General features: G+C 44.7%; 1 protein-coding gene across 3 annotated transcripts in view; it reads left to right on the top strand.

The window, feature by feature from the left end:
* Positions 1-18,977, top strand: part of FRMD4A (FERM domain containing 4A) — a 586,135-nt gene that overhangs the window by 143,669 nt on the left and 423,489 nt on the right. The window contains exon 1 of one of the 3 annotated variants that reach the window (XM_084781778.1): positions 887-934. The exons of the other annotated variants lie outside the window; for them this stretch is intronic. Within the exon in view, the coding sequence (XP_084637904.1) occupies positions 902-934 (33 nt within the window). The 5' untranslated portion in view covers positions 887-901. Of the gene's footprint in view, positions 1-886; positions 935-18,977 lie in introns of those variants that run through there. 3 annotated transcript variants of the gene reach the window in all.

Below are 18,977 nucleotides of genomic sequence, written 5' to 3'. Positions count from 1 at the left end.
TCTCCAGAACAGAGAAATGCCACAGGATTAGTAGGCTTTGACATCAAGCAGAGTACAGCTCCGACACATGAGCACACCTACACTCCCAGGAACTGTTTAATGCATAGCTCTTCCGGGATGGAATGCATACATTTGAGTTTTGAAATTTTCCCAGGGAAGATGTGTCCGAACATCTGGTCAAACAGCGAAAAACTCTAGTTCACTGTCCAGATGTTGCGTTTAGCAACTGGGCTTAACAAATGGTCATTTTTGAAATATATAAGTGACACGATTTTTTCGCTCTGATTTCTGAACGTGAACCAGAAAACCTTCTAAATAACAGTGTCAACTGATTCGATTCCTGTCACGATCCCTTTTTCTGAGGAGAGATGGATGGATGGATGGATAGATGGATGCAGCAAAACTCTCACTCCTGAGAGAGCAGGCTGCCTACTGAAGCTGGCATGCTGAGACCGACTAGTCAGGCAACTAAGCTCCGTTTGCCTCCTCCGGTTTGGGTGAGCTTCTCTGTAGCTTGTTCAGACCACTTTTCTTGGCTCAAATACATACCTAAGACAGAGATCATTTGTCAAGTGAGCATGGTACACGGAGAGCTGTAGGCAGATTATGGAAAGAGAGAGGGAGGAGAGAGAGGGAGGAGAGAGCACCAGAGAGAAGAAAGAGAGGGGGAACAGGGCGAGGAGTGGAGCCCACTTCTCCCTGCACACCGCACATCGTTGCTCTGGCACCTCAGGCACGGGAGATTCAAGTTAGACTGCTTGCGGTGCAGCGGCGCCACCCGGGAGGAGGGAGGGAGCCACTGGCGGCTCCAGGCATGGCTTTTTTCATGTGGGATGCTTAAGGAGGGCACACAGCGGAGTAACTTGCAGAAGAGAGAAACTGGCATGAAGATTCCGCCAAAATGGAAGGGCTCCTGTCTCCGATGAGAACCAAGGTAAGGGGGACTAAACCCCGCTTTCTTTGCGTGCTCCTTGGTGGTTCCGGAAAAGCTCCGTGGAAGGGAAGATTGTGTGAGCTTTTGTCTCATTTCAGAACTAGGCTGGCGAATGCAACTGGACCTCTCAAAGAATAGCTTTGCCTCCAAGGCAAAGCAATTGCAATCGGTGGGAAGGGGAGAGTCGGGGCGCTGGGCTGGGGTTGGGGGGGGAGCCATCTGTCAATGTGGACAATGGGAATCTTAGTAAATGAGTTTGCCTCTCGGTTGATTAGACAGCCATATTTTAGCAGGATTTCCAATCACTCTTGCTTTGGGACCGGAGCTGCCCTCTCCGCTGTTGGTGTGCTTGCAGGAAGTACGGATTTCTCAGGCTGCGCTGATGTTTCGCAGGATGTGTCCTGCATTTAAGGCAAAGAGCATGCCCAGCTTGCACTGGAACAGCCTCTGGGCTCCTCCCCTGGTTCAGAGCCGCCGGAGGATGGGGGAAGCCTCGCTATTGAAAGTAGGTTAATGCATTCTGGAAGGCGTTGTGTTCTCAGAAAACTCACCGACCTGCACAAGAGATTTGAGAGCAGAGCTAATCAAACACACCTTGAACTTGTTCCGGAAGCCTGTAGAAAAAAAAATCTCTGGGAGACTGATCCCAGCCTCCTGGAGACTAGGCGCGATTTTTTCTCTTTGGCTGGAGTTCGCTTTTTACTTGGAAAGGGGATGCCTTGAATATGGAATTTCCCAAGGAAAGCTCAGATGAAAAAAGGGCTGTTAGATACCTACTGAATTCATGCATAACTTTGAAAGAATGCTGAAAGTTTTAAATAATGCCAGCAATGTTGTTTTGTTAATTAATTAATTTTAAAATTTTAGGAGGCAAATGGTTCTTTAAACATGTAGCAGTGGTGAAACCAATAGGATCAGGTTTTGATTTAACTTGTTTTTTGTTTTTGTTTTGTTTTTGTTTTGTTTTTTGACATTTGACTAGTGATTCAAACACAAATAGAGCCTTTTGTCAATGAAATGTTTTTGTTTGTTTGTGTTGTTTCCTTCTAGTTAGTGAGCATGAGTGCTGACATTTTGAGAGAACACTGGAATGTTAGAACGTGCATGAATGTTAGAACAGGCATGAAATCACAACGCTGGGGAGGGGGGCTTTCTGCTGGGCTCACCCAGCCTTTGATAATCATCTTTCATTAGAACAGCAGCCCCCAAGTGACAGTTGGTTACAAAGATTCTAATTCCAGTGGCAAGGCTGGCTGGCAGGTCTCCTTGGAGACCCCTGTGGTGGCCTGTTGCTCTCCTCCCCCTAGGTGAGGTGGGCTTGCTTGCAGGCAGTGGATTCCGCATGCTCCTCTCTGGAGGTAGCATGCAGAGGATCATACAGTTTTCACGGCTGCAGAGAAGATGGCAAATGCACTTGGCTCCTTACTGCTCTTTATTGACAAGCTGAGAGCAGAAGGCTTCGTGGAACGGCTGTGTAATGTGTTTGTTTGCCCAGCTTCTGAAACTGCTGCCTCTCACAAACTGTGCTCCCATTGCGGCTTTTACTGGGACCTAACACATCTATGACTCTGAGCATGGAATCCCACGCAAGCCCAACTCTCCCAGACCTCTAGGGGACTCCCCTATGTAAACGAGACAGTGCCCAGACCCTCCACAAAGCTTGCAATGGGCCCGTGAATTTGGCATGCTAAAGCAGAAATGGATGTCTGTGTGTTACATTGTGCATATATTGTATTTACTGGTTGAATTCACATCACTGTTTGTTCTTTGACCTTCATAGCTTCTAGTAAGCATTGAAACTAGAGGCTCAGAACCTTCCAAAGTTCAAACCTAATATTACTAGATGCCAAATTTACTCTAGCTCTTTTTGACCTTTCAGTTTCCAGGTTGTGAGGAATTTGTACTTGTGTTTAAATTACTTTTGTGAATTCCCCTTTAATCTCTTTTAATTCTGGCTATGGAAATCGATATCTTTCTACTGAAAGTTCAACTTACATTTGAATTTGGTAACCTACAATAAGTTCCAGCAACTCAGAAACAAGACCTGACTGTGTAAGGCTCAAGAATAAAACCCGACTTCTGTGTCTCAGCGTCAGTGCCTGAACTGCTGGGAACTGTGGTTGAAACAAGCCAGCGATTTTGCTTTTAATGACTTGCAACACTAACAGTGTGTTGCCTTTCTTAAACTTTGACCACACTATGCCCTATTAAGTCTATTCTGGAATGTTTTCCCCAGTTGATGAGGATTTAGCTTGAAGTTTCTGATTCCCTAATATCACAGCGGGACAGACAAAGGACGCTTCCTCCAGCGACATTTTGGTGTGTTACAGTTCCTTAATAACTGACTGACAATTTAAAGCAAGTGTTGAGATAAACTGGACATCATGCGGTAGTTTCATTATGCCATGTAATAGACTTAACCAGTCTAAATCATGGGTGCTTAATGCATTTTTATCTTGGGATTTGCATAATTGGCACATAAATATGCATGAGACTCACTGGAAGTGGCAACACAGAATGGGCAAAATGGTCCTGTGTGCTGAAATTAAGGCCATTTCCAGGAGGACACCTGAGCTTCCTCTGTCTCCTGGGTGGGTGGTCACACTTGACATACCTAGAAACAGACAGGGTGGCAGCTGGCTCTCACTAATAACAACGTATTGCAAAGTGCACACATCTCAAGCACAACTCCGGCCTTTGGCTGAACTTACTAGGGCTTCCCACTCAGTCTTCCTTTTGTACACGATTACAGAGCGGTTCTCAACCTTTCTAGTGCTGCGACTGTTCAGTACAGTACCTCATGTTGTGGCAGCCCCAACCATAAAATCGTTCTCATTGCTTCTTCATAATTTTGCTGCTGTTCTAAATCATTATGTAAGTGTCTGATATACAAGCTATCTGATATGTGACCCCTGTGAAAAGGTCATTTGACCTCCCCGAAAGGGGTTTTGACCCATAGATTGACAGCCACTGCTATAAAACAATCTAGGAGAGTCACTAGGCTGTTGGTGGTACTTCTGACTTGCCTCCTAGCAGGTGATGGCACAGGCATGGGATGTAGGACCATACATAGCAAATGATGCTTGCTGAGGCAAGGTGTGGCGAAAGAAGGGAAACAAATGGATTGGGTTATTACTCCTTTTAGGGAAAAATGGAAATACTTTTATTCTTTATTGCCTCTGTGTTCCTTGTAAATATCTCTCCTCCATCCCATTCTTAATCTTCCAACCTCCTCTGTTCTCTTCAGTCTTCTGAGCACCGCATCCAGTGAGTGAGAAGGGAAAACAGCCGCTTGGCTTTAGTTTCTTGGGGTTCCTCTTTACCTGCTCCAAAATTTGCAGGGAGAACTTGGTGAAGGCAAGGAAATCCAGCCAAGCCTAACTTTTATATGACTGTAAGGACACAAGTGTAGCATGGAAGAGAGAGATGAAGGAGGGGTGATGTGAGAGGAGGGGACGGGAGGGGGGAAGACAGAAAGAGAGGAGGGGAAGACTGGAAAGAAAGGAGAGGAGGGTAGGTGTGGAGAGGGAGTGTAGGCAGGAAAAGGGAAAGGAGGAGAATGTAAAACAGAGTAAGAAAGAAGTGGGTAAAGAAAATGACAATGGCAAAGGAAGGGAGGGGAAAGGACGGGAGAAAGGGGAAATGAAAAGAGTAAGAGAAATTAGGAAAGAGGGGAGGGATGGAGGGGGAGGGGAGGGAAGATGGATTGATTGGCCAAACTCCCTTAGAGCTGCGCCTTGTTAAAAGTTCATGCAATGAACAGAACGTAGGTCCATGTTAGCTAATGGAAGTTTCTTAAGAACAGCACTGCTGCCTTGAATATCTGCTCTGGCTCGCGATGACCGAAGTCCTAGGGGTTGATACATTTTGATGTGTCTGGACCTGTTTTATTTCTGCCTCCAAGGCATAAAGACATTGCATCATTTTCTGAATTAAAGTCACTTTAAAAAAAAAGGGGGGGATGTCTTCTCATTTGTGGCATAAAAGAACTTTCTAAAGATTATCCTCTGAAAAGAATGGTTCTTCTGATAAAGGAATATTTAAAGGGACGTAGAAGCTGAACTTTTAAAGGAGCTCAGGGTGTAACTTAGTGGTAGAGCAAGCTTGTGTAGAATGAACAACTGCCTAGGTTCAATCCCTGCATACACACGCACGCACGCACGCACGCACGCACACACACACACACACACCAGACTATTACAAGGGTTGTTTTCTCACTACTCCAGCTTTCATTCTTCCAGGGATAAATGCTGCATGTGAGCTGAAGTTAGCTCCATAACTTTTCTCCTCAGCTCACGTTGCAATAAAAAAAAAAAACTACAGTCTCTCTGTGACTATTTAGACTAATTATCATGGAGAGTCTAAAATACAGAAAGTCGCTTCAAATTATGCTAAACCTGCCTCGAAACTTCACCAGGCCTCCACAGAGAATAATTCCTTCAACGACCCATTATATTTCTCACAGTTGATGCATCAATTCGGATAAAATGTTGGACCTTCTCCTTCAAAGAACCTGGGAATCAGAAAACACAAAAAGCTGAGGCATGGTTTAGCCTGGGCAGGGCAAAACTGAAGGAGGCCTTGGCAGGTGCTTTCAGCTCTGCTAAGCACCACTGTGCATAAGAGTATGTGCAAGCTAATGACAGCCTGTGCTTCATCTTAATGAGGACTCAAATTAAAGAGGACCTGCTAGAGCCGAAGAATGACAGGTTTAGATGAAATTTAAGGATGTGTTTGTTAATAGCAAAATATTAGCCTAAGAAATGTTGAAACAGCCTTGAAAACAGAGGCCTCTGAGGCAGGTCAGGAGCAATCCTACCCAAGAACATATAACCCTGTGTGACAAGCCAGGAGGCGTGGATGCAGGCATTCTGTGCTTTTACCGCGAGGTGTCACTTTTTTTTTTTTTTTTTTTTTGCCGTAAAGCCGGAAATGAGTTTGTGTGTGAAGCACTCATCTGGTCTCCTCACCCAGAGCTGCTATACGTTATGTGTCGAACTGATGAACTTGATTCCGCAAGCAAGAAACAGCCTCGTTCTCCTCCAGAGTGACCCAGTTAAAGGAATCTGTGAGTCGTGGAAAGAAGCCATGGCTATGGAAGGACTCACTTGGTTAGGTTTTCCCGTGGGAGTCACATTTCTGTTCCGGGGACAATGACCTGAAATGATGAACTTGTCACTTCCACTCCTGGTTTTGGAGGCTCAGTGATCTGCCGGACCTGCTTCTCTGGGGACTGGGGCAAGGCAGCCTACCGTGATAGGGGTAGAGAAAATCAGTCTACCCCAATGCTAGGATAAAAACAAGAAGAACAGGTACCTGCAGTACCCTTGAAGGCCTCCCCCAAAGTGAAGTAAAGCCTCCCATTAGACCCCGCCTCTTAAAGTGTCCACTACCTCCCAGTAGGACCAAGCCTGTGATGTGGGCCTTTTAGGGACACTCTAGTAACCAAATGGAGCTTACTAAAGAGGTGGTGGGCAGAGTGTGACATCTGATTCCAGTTAGACTACCTGGGATCAGACTCTGTTTGTCAGTTCCTGTAGTATGTCATTACATAGAAAATAAATGACAGTAGAATCTAATTTTTATTTATCTTTACATGCATGCCTGTGTGAGTTTATATGCATCATGTGTGTGCAGGTGGCAGTAGAGGCCAGAAGAGGCCATCGGCTCCCCTTCAGCTGGAGTTACAGGTGGTTGGGAACCTCCCACCCCCCCACCCCTCCATCCCCATACCCCCATAGCCCCACCCCCCCACCCCCGTACATGCTAGGAACTGAACCCAGATCCTCTGCAAGAACAGTAAGCTTTCCTAACCACTGAACCATCTTTCCAGCTCCAGATAACAGGACCTGTATCCTAGATCATTGTGAGAAACACGTCTATTCCTTAGCAGTAGGTCCCAGCACACCATATTAATTGTAAGCATTAATAGTATGAATGCATGAAAAAGTAGATGAGTAAATAATGCACAGAATGTGGATCTCATGATGCATGTTTGGAATGAGTTGTCCTTGTGAGAAGGCGGAGGAAAAGTGGGTGATCTGACTTCTGTATGATGGAACTGAAATATCGAGGGAAGGTCTCCCCTACCCTCAAGCTACCTGCCAGGGAGGGCCTTCACCTGTCACCTGTCAATGTGCAGCTCCAGGGGCTTGGGGGTGAGGGGGGGGAAGCAGGAGCCCTTGCAGCATAAGCCAGTGCTCATTACAATAAACCCTTCCTCAACAATTGGTTACAGTGGGGGTGGGGAGGGCTGTTTAAAAGCTGGCAGCATCAGGATATGCTGGCTAAGGAATGGCAGCATTTCTTCTCGTGGTTTCATCCTTTGGAGGAGAGCATGGGTTATCTCATGTAGTCTCCCCTAGTGTACATACAACCCAGAAGCCTGTACCCTGGGAATGAACCCCCTACCCTCTCCCCTGAGCCATCTGTTTATGATTTGCTAGTACTCCACTGCCTGGAACCCTCATGAGAGAGTCTGCACTTTGCCTGGATCCCCAGGTTCCCTAGGACCTGAGCCCTTCTCACTTACTGTGCCCTATCCTTTCATTGGCCCCTTTACATTTGACACGAGCACTCACTGGGCTGCAGGGCTTCACTGAGCCCTGAAAATCGCCCAAGAGTGTTTGTTTGTTTGTTTGTTTCACTTTACATCCCAATCCTGGTCCCACCCTCCCTCCCTCTTCCCCATGTCCCCCCTCCCCTCCCTTTCAGAAAAGGAGATTCCCCACTCCACCTACTCATCCCAGTGCATCAAATTGTATCAGAACTGAGCACATCCTCTTCCCTGGTGGCCTGGCAAGGCAACCCCTCCAAGGGGATGTGATCGAAAAGCATGAAAGACAGTCCATGGCAGAGACAGCCCAGGTCTCCTTCCTAGGAGACCCACTTGAAGACCAAGCTGCCCATGGAGTACATACGTATAAGGGCCTAGGCCCAATCCATACATGGTCCTTGGTTGGTGATTCAGCCTCCACAACCCCTGCCCCCTCCCCGGGCCCAGGTTAGTTGACTCTGTTGGTCTTCCTATGGAGCTTTTATTCCTTCCAGATCCTTCTATCCTTCCTCCCACTCTTCCACAAGGCTCTCTGTGCTCTACCCAAAGTTTGGCTGTGAGTCTCAGAACTTGTTTCAATCTGTTGCTCAGTGGGGCCTCTCAGAGGCCAGTTATGCTAGGCTCCCAGCTACAAGCGTAGTTAAGGTCGTTAATAGTGTCAGGGTTGGCTCTCGTGCACAGTGTGGCCAGGTATTAGTTTGGCATACCCTCGATATCTGTTCTTTCTTTATCCCTGCACATTTTCTAGGCAGGGTAAATTTTGGGTCGAAGTTTTTCTAGGTGGGTAGGTGTTCCTGTCCTGTCTGGTTAAACGGTGACCTCACCTCTTCAGTCTCCATGTCGACAGCTACGAAGGGTCTCAGCTGGATTCACTTCCATATTCTCCCAGGAGCCTACCATGTTATAGGTCTCTGAAGAATGGATAAAGAAATTGTGGTACATTTACACAATGGAATGCTACTCAGCTATTAAAGTCAAGGAAATCATGAAATTTGCAAGCAAATGGATGGATCTAGAAAAGATCATCCTGAGTGTGGTAACCCAGACCCAGAAAGACACACAAGGTGTGTACTCACTTATAAGTGGATATTAGCCATATAGTACAGGATAAACCACACTACAGGCAATTCACAGACCCAAGGAAGCTAAGTAACAAGAAGGACCCAAGAGAGGATGCTTGAATCTCACTGTGAAGGGGAAATAGAATAGACAGAGGAAGTGCTCGAAGAGAAGAAACAGGATAGGAGAGAGAGAGAGTGCTGAGGGAAATGAGGGTGGAAATATGATGTGGAGAGAGCAGGGTGCGGGAGTAAGAGGACAGAGGACTTGCAAAGAGAAGAGAAGCCAACTGTGCTTTGGGGCACCTCTGAGACACGCTGGAAATGATTGTTGTTGTTGTCGTCGTCGTCATCATTATCATCATCATTGTTGTTAAAAGGTTTGAAGGCTCTTGATGTCCTTTCATCAGATATTATAACACAGCATCTTGTGAGCTCTTGCCCTCCAGACACTAGGGGGCGCTGTTCTCCCCAGCTGAATCACTGCCCTGTCTTTCCTGTCTACCAGCCAGAGGACTCAAACTCACTCTGCCAGTTACAGGTCAGAGATGACTCCTGCCTGGGATGCCCCTGGAGCATGCTTTGTTTGCCTTCTTCTCAGCCTTCTGCACGCTCTGCATTAGATCATGCTCGTTTGCTGCCCTCTGCAATGGACAATGGGCCTCTGGACTGCCGATTTCACAGTATCGTCTCACTCCCGTATACACAGAGCACACCAGGTAGTACAGCAAGACTGTAAGCCCTTGGTGCATACTTTATGGCAAACGAGTGAACACAGAACTTCTGTAGGTCCTCCAAGGGTCCTTAGGAGTCCATAAAGACCAGGAATTGAGCAGATCTTGTGCCACAAGAATAGCCATTAGGTGGGTCTAGAACTATCTCCAGATAAGGTGTATAGATTCCTCTGTGTTGAGGAATGGACACAGACTTTTCTGAGACAAGTTGTGCATAGGCCCTTTCCTACCCCTTTCTTTCAGGGTAGTACTACTGTTAAGAGGTACTCCGTGTTTTAATAATTTCCAGGGTTTTGAGGTTAGGGGCTGGAAAAACATTACTAGAAACCAACATTCACCTTGGGGTGGGTGTCACTTTCTGGACTTTCATTCAGAACTTTGCATTCCGAAATGTTGGAAGCCTTTCTTTTTGCTAAAGCTAAGGGCTATTTTCTTGATTAAACATAGCTGCACTTACTCTAGGCAAATGGTCAAAATTGCTGCCTTCCCTCCCCCTCCCCCCGACTTCCAATATATCTCTGGAGAGAAAGTACACCAGCTAAATCCAGGAAAGCATGTTAATTTATGTCACCATTACAAAATAGTGTGTGTGTGTGTGTGTGTGTGTGTGTGTGTGTGTGTGTGTTATCTTTGTATATATAAAATACTTCTTTATACTAATGGAGTTGAACCTGGGGCCTCACGCATGCTGAGCAAACATTAGCCCACTGAGGTACACACTCAGCCCTACAAAACAATATTAACCAAAATTGTGAAGATAGGAAAATAGCATATACATGTCATATAACAACACATATATAATTGTTATAGTAACATACTAACCTATTAATACTATTACTAATTAATAATATTACAAATACTATTAATAATATTAATAAGCATATTAATAATGTAATATATCAATGTCTCAAAGCCCATTTGAGAACGGGTGGAGAAAGATGGATTAACTAAGGGTTACAGATGTTAGCGAAGGGAGAGACAGAGTAAGGCCAGTGTTCTAAATACAAGATAGAAGGCTCAGACTACTCCAGAAGAGAGAAAAAAAGCCAGTAGGCATGAGGGGCTGGCCTTTCATCGGTGCCCTTAGCTGGAAGCCATTCCTGTCCCAGGCCAGGGAAAACCCTGTTGCTTCAAGAGGAATAGAATCTTTGGGAGATGTCTACCTTGTCTCATGGCCATGGCCTCCTCAGAGGGGTCAGGGGGACCCTGGGGGTCGGCAGGAGAGGCTCCAAGACACTGACCTCACACTTACTATGTGAACTGGAATATGGAAGTGGCTGGGCACGGAACCCATCAAAACTGAGAGCAGAAGAAATGAGGCTTTGTGATCTCTCATAAGTTGAGGGGCTGATTTATTTGAGTAATTCCATTTATCATCAGGAAGGACTTGTGTGCTCCATCCCAAGCAAGGAGAGAGGCAGCAAACTGCTGAGCAAGAAAGGGGAAGCTGGCCATTCTTATAGCTCACTTATTTATCCACCCAAGGACTTAATGCATGTTTTTCTTGACTGTGAGACAGTAAGCAGGCTTCCTCTGTCAAGACAGCACAAACCACAGGGAAAGTGTTAGCGTAGAGACCACAGCAAAACAAAGCAGTTTCCCCTGGAATACGTTCTACAAGCTTGAAGCTGGAGACAAGAGTTTGTTTCTGAGGCCACATTACTTCTCAGGAAGTGTGGCAACTTTAATACAGTAGATAATAGCAATTGGGAAAATTGACCCCACACTGATATTCAAGGAGAATTTTGGTAATGGTAATAACTTCGTACCTTTTAAGGGATAAAGATGCCTTCTGGAAGATTCTGTTAGTGTCACAAGGTTTTCTTTATCTTATATAATGAGCACAAACATATATATTTTTAAAAATGGGAAAACTGAAATGGAATTATTTCTTCAGGTCTCAAAGCAATATACTGCATGTAATGCTAGCTTAGAAAATTCAGGGCAAGGTACTATGGAACTTGACCAAGATTAAAGTTCTTCCTTGAAAAAAAATTCCTTGAGAATAGAATAACCCTCTTTCATGGACATTCTGCTATCCCTTGGTCTCTGATATATATATATATAGAGAGAGTGTGTGTATATATATATAGTGTGTGTGTGTCTGTTTGCATATACCTGTTGTTCTGTGTGTGTGTGTGTGTGTGTGTGTGTGTGTGTGTGTGTGTGTGTGTGTTTTGCCTAAGTCAATTTGCTTTCTGAGTCAGGCATCTTGCTGTTTTGCCCAGGCTGACCTTGAAATCCTGAGCTCAAATGATCTTCCTGCCTCTGCCTCTTGAGTGATGAGATACAGGCATGCACCACTGAAACTGGCAAAACAACTCTCAACTTATAGAATAGAATTCCCCACTATGCACAATTTTACTTTCAAATCATTTTACAATACGTCTTTGCAACCAAGCATTTTCTAAGAACATTAAACAGAAAATTCTAGAAGATAATTTATAAATTTTGATTCATAAGCATAGTTGAAATATTGCAGCATCCTATTTTGTCCCAGCCAGGACAAGAGTCATACTTATGTCCTGAGAATCCACACAGTATATACTACACACTTAGTAGGCGTCTTAGTTATCGGATCAGCTGTAGTCATATTACAATGCCTGTTTGTGGGGCTAAGCAGTCATTAGGTGTCTTGGAGCATATCCTACAGAGAAAGGGGGACTGCTGTGCTGTCCAGGCCAAGCATATAATGGGTAGCTCTTTAGTGTGCCCCTTGCTTATCTCTCATGAGTACATCTTTGCTTAATTATTTTATTATTGTACATATATATTTATATGATTACACATATATACAATAGATTACCTATGGTATAAAGAACCGTGACACAATCAGGGATTATATAAATGTTACATTCTTAGTGTTCTGGCTATTTGTATTTCACAGCCTTGAAGAAGACATCTTTCCTATCTTGGTGCATCTAAATTTCTGAATGTAAATCAATCTCCATCACATATTGTCATTGTCAACTTAGAACACCTATCTAGACCTAAAAACATCTTAACCCCTAAACAATTAAGCGTCATTGTAAAACTAAGCTACCTGGTCTTCAACTCCATCAGAGACTTGAGAAGAAGTAAACTTGATTATCTGAGTATGCCAGGAGTGCAGGTTAGTAGCCTTCCAAATGAAAAGATGACAGTGAGTTTTCTACCTGAATAGTCACCCAAAACTCTCTATAATATTGGAGCATCTTCTTCAACCCTGGCCCAATATATCTGACAGACATATTTGTGAGGCAGGAACTATTGAGGACTTGTTTACCCTGTCTTGGCAGAGTTTGGCTGTCCACTCTGCCTACATCCAAGCTTGCCTTTTTTTTAAGGCAGAATTCTGTCTGTGGTATAAATGAGGACCTTTTGCCCAGTGGCCAGTTTGCCACATTTGAAGCCATCTCCATAAGGAAGTTCTTTGATGCTCATTATATTCTTTGAGATAGGCTGGGTGTTGTCATGAGTTAACCTGTCTCATTGTCAATGAATCTTTAAAGCAATAAAAAACATTCTTAAATGCCATATGCTGCATGTCTCTGGTATTTTTGAAGACCCTGTCTTTATATAGAGTCATATCTATCTGCTGTACCTAAGATGTATATTCTTGTGATGAAAGTAGACTAGCAATTGACATGACCATGATTTAATCTACTAACATTTAATTTGTATACATCTTAAAGACTGTCACATTTATTCTATGCTGAGCATACATCTACCTCATGCCCACATACTTAGAGCTATGGAAGGCCCTGCCAGGAAATCTTTTCAGTCAAAGGAGAAGTTCCAAACCACCATTTGTAACTAGGGGTGGGGGCCCGCTCATCTTAAGCAGAGGTTATGTTCAGTTTTATGAGGCATATCCCAGGAACATGAAGGGGCTCCAGAAGCATCCAGGTACTACTAGAACATGTTCTAAGCACAAATAGGTTTTATGAAAATGACCAATTTTCTTGAATGTTTTATTTACTATGCTTCTTAGATGTAAAGTCATATAAAGATTGTAGGCTTGTATAAGTATTGCCCAACATGAGAAATAAAGCATTACTGGTAGAGTAAGGGACCCCTCCCCTTTCCTCTCAGAGGAAACAGCTATCCTGAATTTGATGTTTATCATCTCTTACTTTTATAGATATTTTATTATTAAAAAGTGCTTGCAATGAAAATAATATTATATATGTTTCAATGCTTTCAAGAAATGATAGCCTAAGTCTGCGTGTGTCCCCGGAGCGTGAATCTTCTGCGACTTATTTATCTTACTCAGTACTTTTGTGTAAAAGTCGCCAGTGTGGATATATATGCAACTGAAACCCGTTTGTTTCCCCCCGCTGAACAAATTGCTTGAATACAATCTAGGCACAAATCATAGGTTCATTCTCTAGTGGGCAGACATTTCCGTTGGAAAAAAAAAATTACAAGCAGTACTTGTATGCCTGCGCTTACACGTATTCCCTTGAGCGCTTGAACAAGTCTGTGAGTGTGTGCACTTGGGAGAGGGATGGCTGCGCTGTGAGCCAGAGGAGCCCTAACTCTACATCGTTCTCCACAGACACCAGTGATTAAAATGTCCTCTTCTGTTTTGTTATGGTTTTGTTTTATTTTGGCTTGTTTTGGTTTTGTCCCTACATTGACCCCTCCTCCTCTTTGCTGTTCTGTGGGCAGGTGCCTCTATGGACAAGTAGGATGACCTCAAGAAAGGGAAAGGCAGGCTCAGTGCCTGCTTCACAAGCAGAGGGACCTGATTTCAGATTCCCAAGACCCACATAAAAGCTGAGCAAAGTCATGTATAACTGCAACCCTGATAGTGTGTGTGTTGGGGGAGGCATCACGGATACTGATGGAGCCAGAGGGGTCACTGGGCAGGCAATCTAGCTAGTTGTGGTCCTGAAGAAACCATGCCTCTAAATAAATAAGTGAATAAGGTAAGGAGCGATAGAGGAAGAGGCGTGGCTCCCACCTGTATAGACCCCTCACCTCTATACCCACATGTGCCCACATAGAGAAAGTATAAATACTTCTGTTTATATACAACGCATTTATTGTGCTTGTTTCATTGTGTCCTGAAAATGAAAGGAATGGCACAGATTTTATTGCTTTCCCCCAAAAACCTCCATTTAACCCAACTCTTCTGTAACATTTGCCATCAAGTGTCTTTACTGTCGAGCCCACCACTATGCATGGCACTGTACACGACGCCAACGAGCAGGACCTCACTGGGGGTCACTTGAGTTTATCTTCTGTATAGGAAACTCAAAACCATGTAAGGAAATATGATAGGGTTCCATGACCCAAACCAAGCCCGTGTTCCTTCAGGCTGTGGGAGGACACTTTTTGTTCTGGAAGAAACTGCAGCCCATTCTCAAATTGCTGCTTCTTTCTTCTTGAGTCCTGGATTCCCCATGATTGCACATTATTTACGGCCGCCCCTGCATGGCTGGGCTCAGGGGGGTTACACAGGTATGAGTAACACTGCCTCTCAAGCTGCCTTTCAAAGTATTGCTCTTTTACACTTTAAGTAGAATAATCATATATATATAGTGGGCTGACAACATGGTTCGGTGGGTAAAGGTGCTTGCTGCCAAGTCTGACAGCCTGAGTTCAATCCCTGAGACCCACATGGTGGAGGGAGAGAATCTGTCTCTGAGATGTGCTCTGACCTCCACACATGCGTCATGACAAACATGTACACACGCATACACACACACACACGCACGCACACACACACACACACATACACACACATCAAATAAAACTGTATTTAAAAAATTAAAACATAAAGAATATGGGAGGATTTTGAACCAGCTAAGGGCTATCTCATAGTTAAATTCTAGTCTCCTATTAGCTGATCCGCCATATTTATTTCATGCCCATGAGAAAAGGACAGAGATTTGTCTAATACAAATGCTGCTTCTCTATAAAACGTAGACCAAAAATCACGGTACATTATTCAAGAGTTTTCAAGCTTGGTTAGAAAAACAAATGATAGAAAATTCACCCTTTTCCCGGAACATGGTGACATAGACATGCCACACTCAAATGACCCACCAAACAGAAGCCAGAAATGGACTTGTTTGAGTAATGGCACCTCCCCATAACCACCAGGCTGCACCAATGCTATTGTTTTGAATTGTATTCATTTTATGTATTTTTGCGCTTTAACTTTTGGGGGCTGTATAGTTCTTTAAAGGGATTGTTTGTAATGGCTATGCATATTTACGGAGCTGTAATTAAGATAAAAATAAGTTAATGAGCACTGGATGGTCTGGTAATTGGTTATCTTGGAACAGATCCATATACTCCTGAAGTAAGATCAGTGGATAGAGCTGAGGCCAGCTGGGGCAATGGGGCATGCCTCTCTAGGTCTCACAGGTAGCTCTATGGGGGAATCATAAGCATGAGAGATAATTGACTCATCAACTTTATAGGCATGTGTGGCCAACTGCTTGCCCTCTTCTTTGACAGGGACCCCATTCTCCTCTGCCACCTCACAGTTCTAATAAAGCTGATAAGGTGCTCAAAATTGTAGAGAGCTTTGAGTCCAAAGAAAGAATCCCTCTGCCCGGCCTCTCTGGGACCAAGCCCGGGTATTTCCCGGACAAATGTTTCATACCCAGATCTTTTAATTGTAGCTTGCCCGAGTGCTGGGAGGGCTAAGACACCAGGAAGAAGATGAAGAGATAGCAGGAAGCCCTGACCTCCAGCCAGGAAGGAAGAGTACCAAAGGCAAAGGCCAGAGACACGTGTCTAAGGTCAGAATTACAGCAGGGATGCACGGCAGGAGCTAGGCGCAGAGACAGCGCAAACAGGAGCAGTTAGAAGCAGAGAAAGATTCTCCCTTCTCTCCGGCCTGCCAACCTTCCCCCAGCACTTCCTCCTGGCACAGCCTGTTATCTAGTCTTGGAGTCACACTTCTGTGTGAGAAGAAGAGCCAGGGAGAGAGGAGCAGACAGCAGATAACAACTTCTCCTCCCAGATTTTTGGTCTGATGGCCACCTTTTCCTTCCCTCTGGTAGCTCACACTAGAAAGGACTGCTTAGACATAGCTGCACGTTCTACAACCAGGTAGAACTTTACCCAGTGCCAGGAGGGGCAAACGGCATTCCTGTTCTGTAAGCTCTGATTGGCTGGCTGCTGTTCTCTGATTGGCTGCTGTTCTGCTTGGGGCGTGCATGTGTGTGTGTGTGTGTGTGTGTGTGTGTGTGTGTGTGTGTGTGTGTGTGTGTAGTTGGCAAAGATGGGTTGATTTTAGAATATCTGCCTTCAGTGCAGAGTGGGAGTTTCCACACTCATGTTTGGTAAATACTACCCCCTTCTGCTCCATCAGAAACACCACCCAGAAGGACTCTAGTTCATGTATGGAGCAGGTGTGAACTTTATACCTATAAACCCAAATGTGTAAGGACATCCATTCATTATCATTTTAAAATCTATTAATGTGCATCTTAGTTTTCAACTCTGCCTGACCAGGCAATTCAGTTTCCCTAGTTTCTCATAGGGAGCATGGAAAATAGGAAAGAAAATCTTTGTCTTAGCCACTGCTCATCACTACTGTGATGAAACACTGTGACCAAAAGCAACTTGACAATTCCATATTACAGTTCATCCTCAGAAGCCGCAAGGAGGGAATTCACACAGGGCATGAAGGGATGCTGCTTACTGGCTGGCTTTCAATGACTCACTCAGCCTGCTTTCTTACAGAACCTAGGACCCCCAGGTCCAGAGATGGCACCCCCCACAATGGGCTGGGCGCTCGCCATCAATCACTAATTAAGAAAATGCCCTGCAAGCTCACTTAGAACACGCCATCTTTCAGAGGCATTTTCTTAACTGAGGTTCCTGCCTCTCTGATGACTTCAGCTTGTGTCAAGTTGACATAAAGCTATCCAGAACATTCTTATATCACAGTCCTCCATGGTCACCAGTGAAAGCCCATTGTCTGGCCTGCATAATAGAAAGTAGATAGCTCTCTCTCCCACCCATCTTTGCAAAGGCCTGTGCCCCTCTACTCCCAGGAGCCCCATGCTATCATCTTTCTTGCTTTCTCCCTGCTGCATTGACAGTGAGGTATGGATCTCTGCTGCTCACGCCCTCTTTCCAGGCTGGGGGAAGCTCTTCTCTCCACTTATGAATATAGCAGCTCTGCAACCCGCATCAGATATAGATGTTTGCTCCCTTAAATGCTTCTTATCAACACAACCAAGATGCCTGTCAGGCATCCTTTTTATTTTATTTTTTATATGCTTGTTGGCTTTAAAATTTATTTTTCAAAGACAAATACTCCATGTCAAATTAAAAAAAAAATGCCCCTACAGCAGTAGAACAGAACGATGGTTATCAGAGCCCAGGAATGAGGGGTGTTTTGGAAAAAGGCAAGTAGCTAGTAAATATTGGGTATTTTATTTTCATGTGTATGTGTGTATGTTATGCTTGATTGTGTGTGTATTCACACGTGGGAGGCACGTGCACATATATGCAGATGTGTATGTGTGCACATGCATGTAGAGACCTGAAGTTAACTTGGAGTATCTTCCTGCGTGGTTCTCTACCGTAGTCATACCTTATGCATTGAGGCAGGATCCCCAGGCTGAACCTCCATTTTGAATGCTTCTTTATTCTGGCTGCCCATCTTTCTCTGAGTGCTGTATTACAGGTGGGACACCGTGCACACACAGCATTTGCATGGATTTTGGAATCCCAACTCCTGTGGTCCTTATGCTTGCATGGCAAGCACATTAATCGTTGTACAATTTCCTCAGCCCTCGGTCAACTGTCTTATTTTTATTTAATATTCTGCATGATCCTTAAACTTTTCCAATGGACGTATGAAACTGTGCTCTGGTTTGGTCACATACTTATTTCTTTTCCAGCAAATTCTAGCTTCCTGTGAGAAATGAGCAAGGATCCACAGCTGCCCTTCTAGCTTCCCCCCCCACCCCCACCCCATGGCTGCTCTGAGTTCTGCTCAGGAAGCCTGGTGATGTCTTCGCAGTGAGCCTCTTTTCTGAGAGCCAGTTACTTGAAGAGGGAGGAAGTGTCTTGCAGACAACCTCTGCTTTTGAGCAACAGTGAAAAACATCCTTCATCTGGGGAACACTGAGGCCTGAGGTTTTCTTAAAGCAGAGGAAAAGATAAGAAAGAAGGAAATAAGACAGCTCCAGAATATAAGCTCACAGGCTTGCTAAGAACCATGCCCTGGGGCTCTGGAAAAGTGGAGGCAGGGGTGGAGGAGGGTGTGGGGGGTGTTCTTATGGTCCAAAGCCCTGTTCTTCCCAAGAGACCTTTCTTCCTCTAAAATGAGCAGAGATCCATCTGTATAAATCTCTTTGTATCCTTGTCATTAATTTACCCAGAAGAACAAATTAAGGAAGGGTGGGAAGAAGCAGAAAAGATTATTCTGGCTCACAGTTTCAGAGTGCTACAGTCACCTGTGCAAGGGACACCTGGGAGAGTCGCTTAGGTCCAAAGTGGTAGAAACACAAGGCTGAGCAGCTGTTCAGATGGTGTCATCCATGAAGCAGAAAATTCAGAAGGGGCGGGAATGTGAGCACAACCTTCAAAGACCTGCCCTAACAGTCTGCTTCCCTCTCCTCCCATGAAGGCACCACAGACTTGAAAAAATGTACCGCAAGCTGGGGCCCAGGCGTTCAAATCATAAGCCAGAGGGGACATTTCAGATGATTTCAGATTCAAAGCGCAATAGCACC

This window comes from Acomys minous (assembly GCF_964271855.1).
Source record: "Acomys minous genome assembly, chromosome: 5".
In the NCBI taxonomy this organism is placed as follows: Eukaryota; Metazoa; Chordata; class Mammalia; order Rodentia; family Muridae; genus Acomys; species Acomys minous.
Note: the sequence above shows the minus strand (reverse complement) of the source record. Positions and strands in the feature narration are given on the sequence as shown.